At 37.2% G+C, this 8,682-nt stretch overlaps 1 protein-coding gene across 1 annotated transcript in view; it reads left to right on the plus strand.

The window, feature by feature from the left end:
• The window catches only part of ADGRV1 (adhesion G protein-coupled receptor V1), a 677,468-nt gene that overhangs the window by 661,984 nt on the left and 6,802 nt on the right, over positions 1 to 8,682 (plus strand). The window contains exon 89 of the mRNA XM_049867518.1: positions 1,425 to 1,602. Within this exon, the coding sequence (XP_049723475.1) occupies positions 1,425 to 1,602 (178 nt within the window). The remainder of the gene's footprint in view (positions 1 to 1,424; positions 1,603 to 8,682) is intronic.

Genomic DNA, 8,682 nt, shown 5'->3' on the forward strand with positions numbered 1-8,682 from the left:
AGGTTTCTGCAGAGCTTTCAGACTAAGACAGACTAGGAAGGAAAACCTGGCTGTCTACTCCCAAAACTCAGCCAGTGAAAACCCTAACATTAGTCCAATTCCTCAGTGAATAGGATTGCCATGAGTCAGGGGCCAGCTTACCAGCAGCTAACAACAACAGCCACATGTATCTATGCAAATTTAAACTAATTAAAATTCAATAACATTAGAAATTCAGTTTCTCAGTCAGACGGGCAGCATTTTAAGTACTCAGTAGCCATATATGTCTTGTAGCTGCTGTATTAGAGAGCACAGATATAAAACATTTGTATCATCACAAAAAGTTCTATTGGACAGTGCTGGTCTGGATGTTCAACTTGTTAGTGACATTTTTTTAAGGTCCTTTTCACCAGTTATTTCTAAAATCCTCAGGTCACTTTTCTCAGTATGAGGCGTCCCTCATATTGGGAGGCAGCAGCTGTGACAGTCCAATTCCTGGCTGGCCCACTGCTTAAGCATTCCTTTTTGATGCTGCCCAACAACATACCCTAAAGTGTGCTCTGCGTTCCTCAGAGGCTTAGAATTGGCCTTGATCCAGCAGCCATTGAGGGGCTGTCAGAAACATTCTAAAAAGCCATGCATAGGAGGGAAAGCATAGCAAAAGAAGGATTAAGGGCTTGTTTACCAGTAGCCTAGAGGGAAATGAATACATTTAGTCATTTTGAGATAGAATTATCTTTTTAATTATCAGTCAAAAAACAGGAATGCTTAGAATGCTATGAAATAACTTTTTTTTTTTTTTCAATCCCTTATGCCCTTATAGGAAACCCTGGTGGTGGAGTAGTGGTTAAGTGCTGTGGTTGCTAACCAAAAGGTTGGCAGTTCGAATCCACCAGGCGCTCCTTGGAAACTCTATGGGGCAGTTCTACTCTGCCTTATAGGGTTGCTATGAGTCAGAATTGACTTGATGGCAGTGGGTTGGGTTTTGTGCCCTTATAGATGCCTCCTATATTTTATAACATATATATATATTTATATATATATTTTATAACATATATATATATATGTTTTATCCTAAATTAAGGATTAAGAAGGTTCTTCTCCATTTCTTATATTTCTTAACAGAGTTTTCTTTGCATAACTCCTACAAAAATGTAAAATGTATTCATTGAGTTAAAAAAAAAAAAAGTAGTTTTCTTTCTCTACACGTAACAGCATAGAAATCTACAAGTAATCCCAATAAAGAAATTGTTCAGAATCACCAGATTAGACTGCTTACGGACAGACATAATTTTCTAAGGAACAAAGATAAAATTAAAAGACTTAATTTCTAAAGATTTCAATAGCCCTTTCACTAGGCCATTACAATGATATACAGAGATAAAAAGTGAATATTTATGCATTCATATTATGGTTTCTTTTCCCTCCTACCCCAATTCAAAAAGGTACCACCTGACTGGGAGAGAGCATCCTTCCAACAAGCCAGTCAGGCCAGCCCTGACTTAAAGGCAAGTCCACAAAATGGCTCCACATTCCCTTCCTCGGGAGGATATGGCCAGGGGTCACTGATAGCCGATGAGGAATCCCAGGAGTTTGATGACTTGATATTTGCTTTAAAAACTGGTATGTATGACCCTACAAACCTCAATAAAAGTAGGCAGTCTTACTGTGCTACAGTTTGTGTCTCCTTCCCATGAAGCTTCAGAAGAAGTGCAATCAGCCACCCTTATTACATCCTGATTCTCATGACCCATTCCTAATCCCAGCCAAACTCTAGGATATTTTGTTCTTGGCATCAAAGATAGCACAACCTAAAAATGATTTATAATTTGCTTTTAAGAAAAAGACATACTCTAACTAAATGTAAATATCTCTGTCCTGGAATCTTGCTAGAGCTCCCAGATAATATTGAGACAAGTTCAGTATAAGACATCTTGGTTGGGATCTCATTGAGGGAGCTTGCCTCTGACCTGCCAAAGAGACCTTCTTATGGAGTATCTTAAAAGACCATGGATCTACCTGGTTGAAAGTCACACACTCTGGGGGGAAATAATTCATGAATGTCATTCTTTCTAGTGTCTAAATAATATTTAGATTTATAGTATATTATTATTTGTTAGAAAAGCTATTTTGAACATAAAGAAATTTTCCTTATTTTCAAATCATATGTGCAGATTTTTTCTCTTTGTTTCCTCAAAAAATGTTGAACTGTCACTACTCTACAAAATTTCAGTGAAACTTTTAATTTCCAGTTGTACAAACAAGAAAAAATATGTCCGTGCTTCACATCACAGATGAACTTATTGGAATATTTATTTAAAAGTATATTGTAAATACAGTTTAAGTGGCTATACGGTATATTGCTTTGCTAAAATGTTTTTCTTTACCATTATAAAGTAAAAATTTCATGCTATCTCTTAAGAATACTCCCGAAGTCCTAGGAATACCATCATATTTTCTTTGTACCTTTGGGTAGTTCATGAAATAAATTAATGATTATTCCAAGGTAAAATTTTCTTTGCTTTTTTTTATTGTCCGTTTGCTTATCCTTAAATCTTTTTTTGTTTATTTTTTACTACAGTAATTATGTTGTCCTAAATAGCTTATTGTAACTTCATTTTCTCTTTTATGAGTTTCTTATACTTCAAAGGACTTCAAAAGTATTATTTTTGGAATTGAAGCAATTAAATTCTAATTATTATCACAGTGGTTAAGAGCTATGGCTGCTAACAGAAGATCGACAGTTCAAATCCACAAGCCGCTCCTTGGAAACACTATGGGGCAGTTCCCCTCTCTCCTGTAAGGTCGCTGTGAGTCTGAATGGACTTGGTGGCAGTGGGTTTTTTAATGACGCAGATTATCTAAAATGCTTTTTATTTAGTTCAGTTTCGTTTTACTTATGATTAATTTTAAAGCACTTATTGTGATAGATGTTCTTAAGCTTCCTGTTTCACACTGATATTCAACGTAGACTCATTATCTTCATTAATTTGATTTAGACACCGGTTTAAAGTGGTGTTCTAGTATGAATTTCCAGAGTTTAGTTCAAGAGTTGAGGAGAAGTTAGCCAAATGAGAAGAGTTTAGGCACATGGGAATTTACAAAATAATCCAAATATTCTTATCATGAGAAAGGAAGGAACCCTTTGCAAGAGAAAGTACCCTTTGAGTACTAGATATGTGGGCTTATCATATTATTTCTATATTCCTCTCATTTTTAGACTGTTCTTTCTGAATACATGAATTTTGAAAAATTATTTATGCTTATTAAAATTGATAAATTGTTAATGCTTGCCATTAGAATTAACAGATGGGAGGTAAATAAAATATTTAGAACAACAATGTTCGCTTTTTACGTTGGGTTTCCCTAAAAGCAAACTTTAAGTTTTTCATAACCTACATTGTATCAGTGTCCCATGGATATCTGGTGAGTCTGTCTCCCCCATTTATAATTTATTGCCCACAAATTGTAAACATCCTGGCAGAAACTCTGTGTCTTAGTCATGTAGTGCTGCTATAACAGAAATACCACAAGTGGATGGTTTTCACAAAGAGAACTTTATTTCCTCACAGTAAACTAGGCTAAAAGTCCAAATTCAGGGCGTCAGCTCCAGGGAAAGGCATTCTCTGTTGGCCTTTTCATCAATGTTTCCTTAGATTAGGAGCTTATCCCCACAGGGACCCCGGGTTCAATGGATCCTCTCTGCTCCTGGCATGCTTTCTTGGTGGTATGAGGTCCCCCTGTCTCTCTGCTCGCTTCTCTTTTATATCTCAAGAGATTGCCTCAAGATACAATCCAGTCTTGTAGATTCAGTCCTCCCTCACAAGTGGAACTGCCGCCCATCCTCCCGCATTAACATCATAGAGGCAGGAACCATGGCCCAGCCAAATTGATACACACATTTTTGGGGGGACATAATTCAATCCATGACACTCTGTCATGCATCTTTTTAAAGGTTTATAATGGTCGGCGCACTGTCTTGACCAATTTATCTGCTCAGTTGTTGATGTTTAATAAAAGAATCAATTAGGTAGTTTTGACAGTCATCATCAGCATAATCACTGCATGATACACTCATGTAAAGCTAGGCTGAAAGGAAAACTGCTTAAAGATCACCTGAGGGCAAACCCTCAGCCAGCTGCCACCACTCTCCTCTGCTACTCCTATGGCAAACACTACTATCAAACATCAGACTTTCCTGCTGAGCTGGAGGCCAGAATGCCTCTCAAGTTGGTACTCCAGGTAGCCACTCCTCATCGGTCAGAACTGCAGTTGAGATAAAACCTCTTGGCCATCCCTGTTCTGGTCTACCCCTGAGACATCTGAGTGTAAGAATGCCTGTAACTTGGTCAATTCCTGTAGCTAGTGAGTTTCAGAGGCAGAAATCAAAACTGATTCTTCTGCTTCAGGTTCAATAAATCTGTTACTGAAGTTCAATTATTCAAGTTCAATAAATCTGAACTAGGGTTTTTCCTCTGTTGTCTGTATTTAAAAGTTAAAATGGGGTAGGTATAATCATAGCAATAATTCCATCTTTTGATTCATAAGGATATAGTATTTACACATTTACTGTAAATGTATGATAATAGCTAAGGACTGGAGATAGAATTATTTTTTTAACTTAAAAATAGCTGTTAATTTCGAATAATTTAATTAATACATCATCCATTGAATAAGTTCTATGTTCCAGCTACGAGTAGCATCTAACATTTGTTGAGTGCTTACTCTATGTCTAGCACGGTTCTAAGTACTGATATTGGTTCGTTTTATCTTGACAACAGTCTAAAAGGTAGGAACCATTTTTATGCCCATTTACAGGAGGTCTAGGTAACTTGCCCAAGACCACTTAGATGGAAAATGATAGTGCCACAGAACAAATCAAGGCAGACTGCCTCTTAAGTCTGTGTTCTCAACCAATATGCATACTGCCTCTCAAGTCCTTTGTTAAGTCTGGCAAATCGTATTGAAATGAATAAGAACTCATCCCTAGAGTTAATAACAGTTCTCTGTCACTTGGAAAACCATTTATTAGATATTGTAAATAATAAAAACAAATACATAAATGAAGGCTCTGGTTTGGTGGGAGGAATAGACATTCACACAAACATGACATAAGAAGGAATAAAGTAAATTGTGAAAAAAAGTTATTATTGAGGAGATCAAGACTTTTTTTTTAGAAAAAACCTCTTAGTTGATCCTTGAAGAATGTGTAGGTTGTAAATATCTGAAAAATGGAGGAAAGGACATTCCGATGGAGGGGATAGAACTATCCAAAGCATGAAGGCTAAAGGTGCACAGCCTGTTTGGAAAGAACAAGCCTTGTAGTGTGGCTGGGGCAAAGGGTGAGCGGAGCGAGGCAGCAGGAGAAAGGCCTGAAAGATAGTAGTGTTTAACTATGTAGTGCTGTTGTAACAGAAATGCCACAACTGGTGGCTTTAAAGAATGGAAATTGTTTTTCTTGCAGCTTTAGAGGCTAAAAGTACAAATCAGGGTTCCATCTGTGTCTATTCTTTCCTCGTAGGTAGTCTCAGGCATTCCTTGGCTCCTTGGCTTGGAGACAATCCTCATATGTCATCTGTTTTCTCCTGTGTGTGTGTGTGTGTGTATCTGTGTCTAATATAACTCAAAAGTGATTAGATTTAGAACCCAGCATACTCGGGTATGGTTCAATTAACATAATAAAGAAAGCCTTATTTCCAAATAGGATCACATCCACAGGTGTAGGGATTGGGATTCCAGCACGTATTTTTAGGGACACAATTCAATCCATGGCAGGTAGCTTACCTACTTTGTTATCACTTTACTATAGTACCCCAGCTGGATTTCTGTAAACAACTTCTTTGAGATATTTATAGTTATTCCTCAATGGAAGGCTCCCCTGACCAAGTGTATTTTGGAAACTGCAGAGATTCACAATTCACATTAGTGTTTTAGCAGCTCTGAAAAGTTCTAGAATAAAGAAACCAACTCTACTTCATTTAATCTGTCGTATTATTTTGGTTATAGATTCATTTGAGTAGAGCAGAACACTTACTTATATTTTGCATAACATCAAAATACTGTTCAGATGCCATGCTAAGCTGTTGGGATTTTTTATAGGACATAGTGAGCCATGGAAGTTTTAGAAGAAAGGAATGACATGTTCCCACTGGTTTTTGAAGCAAAATAACTCATATGGAAGTATGAGGAATAAATCTAGAGACGAGATCAGAATGGCTGGGAGGTTATTACAATGTTCCAAGGGAGTGAGGTTAAGCCCTCAAATCAAGACAGTGAAAATGAAAACAAGAATATGACCACAAGAGGAATGCTGAGGGTATTTGCAAAGCTCTGCCTCTCCCCTGGATGACTGAAGGAATAGTATGTAGAGTGTCTGTTTGTGGGAGGGAAACTGATGAGACATGCTGATCATTAGGCCTCGTGGATTATCCTTGTGAAGATGTCTAGCAGGCTCTTAAGTATGCAGGTTTGGATCATAGGTGAGAGATCAGGGCTAGAGGTCATGACTTGAAATTCATCCATGCAGAGATGATATTTGAAGCACAGGGATGTGTAAGCTGGATCTAGGGGAGGGGAAGGAGAATAAAGAGAAGAAAATAAAAGAGATGGAGAAGGGAGGGGAGGGAAGGGAAGGGTAGAGAAGAAAAAGGAAGAGGAATAAGAACAGAATCTTAGATCATACCTGTATTTAAGGAGTCAATAGAAGAAGATCCTACAAACGAAACTGCAGTGTAGTCAGAGAGAGAACTAAATAGAGAGAAGAGCCTCAGGAAGAAGGAAATTATCAACTGCATAAAATAGAATTTGGACTGAAAAAAGGCTTTCGGATTACACATAATTCTCAGAGCAGAACATGTCCACAGCAGCATAATGCTGTCAGTTGTTGGTGTAGCTTGTGATACCGGAAACATAAAATGAATTCTTGCAGCATAATTAAATTAGATCTGGGTCCTAAATATATAACAAGTATTTAAATGCATTCTGTTCAGGAATGCATGGAATGACTTGCTTACTTATAGATATAGTCTAGCATTCTTTAAAGTCCACTAAGCTCATTAGGAGATAAATACTTAAAAGACCAAAATAACAGTATCTAAACTTGGTTTCCTGTATTTTTAGAAAAAGTAGTATAATAATCAAGTACCACTCCCTGAGACACTTTACATTGTAAAATATGGTCAAATCAAAGGAGCACTTCACATGCCATTGCATCTACAGCAGAATTTATACTTGACCCACAGGTCAGATTCAGCCCAAAGATGTGTTTTGTTTGATCCACGTAGCATTTTAACATTTTTTGAGTCAACACAAACATTTAGAGAGATCCCATGAAAATCCAAAATTTGTTGCAAAATTGAGCAAGAGAGTGTTTGAAATCTAGCACAACACTGTTTGACTGGAGCTGGGTAATGGTTGCCTTCTTTAGACAGGACATACCTCTCTAGTTTGTCCAGACCCCAGCAGGCACGTTTCACTGATACACATAGACACTCTGTGACATTTGAGTTTGCAAACCTTGATCTATCTCAAGGACCACTATTGCTTTGTTTTACAAATATGTCAGCAGGCCCCAAGCTCATGTTTAACGGCTACAATTGAGTTCTGAAGTGAGCAACACAAGCTTTCTGGGGTCATTGTGTCAAGACACTCGTTTGCATATTTAAAAAGAACAAATGCAAGTGTATTAAAATAATGTGTCGTGCAATAAAATGACCTGGCCCTAAAGCCAGTCATGGACTTCTTTTTCCATCTGAAGTTTAACCATATTGAACACTTAAAAAAAAAAAAAAAAGAAAAGGAAACACCATTGATTTTTTTTTAATAAAATATTTTTCCTTTAATGAGAAATCTACATTTAAATAAAATGGAGAACTTAATGTCCTTCACTAATTATTGGTTCCTGAAATGCATCAGCATTTTCGCAGGCAAATGAGACATTCAGTTCGAGACTAGTGGCGCCTTGCTTATTATTAGTTTTGTTTTTAAATAACTTTCTAATGTAACATCCGTGTCCTCAACCAGGAATACCGAGAATGGGAACAGTCACCTGGAACAGCCTCCACTTAAGGAAAGAGAAGATACTGAGCTAACACAGATACTGAGTAACACAGTCCACACCAGGGATAAGAGCTGAATGAGAAGGAATATACTCTATTCACATTCTTAAGAAGGAGTATTTTGAGTGATGGCATTTTTATGTTGATCCAAAGCTGACAGGATTCTAAAAAATGTCAAGGTTGGAACATATTGGGCTTAGAGACAGGGACTTTCTTCACAGATGTTTTCTCCCGGAGTGACTAACCTGATTCCCCTCCATCTCCTTGTTTTTACCTCAAGCCAATGACAAAGATGCCACAGTAAACATTTACCTACTGGAAACTTATACACGATTTTCATGTTCCTTCAGGAGACAATGAATGACTGCCCCTTGAACACAAATGAAAACACTCAGAATCAGGGCCCAAAGTACTCTGACTCCTCAAAGAACTCATTAATAAATTTCTCTTTCAGAGACATGACCTAAAACCACAATGACTTATTTAACCTCAAGAACTTCTGTGACCCCATGTACTAAACAAAGTTAGGTGGGAATCAAAGGGAGAAAGTGAAATTTTGAAAGATTTTGAAGAAAAGATTGAAAGAATATTACTATCTTAGTTATCTAGTGTTGCTGTAACAAAAATATCACAAATGAGTAGCTTC

This window comes from Elephas maximus, chromosome 2, assembly GCF_024166365.1.
Source record: "Elephas maximus indicus isolate mEleMax1 chromosome 2, mEleMax1 primary haplotype, whole genome shotgun sequence".
In the NCBI taxonomy this organism is placed as follows: domain Eukaryota; kingdom Metazoa; phylum Chordata; class Mammalia; order Proboscidea; family Elephantidae; genus Elephas; species Elephas maximus.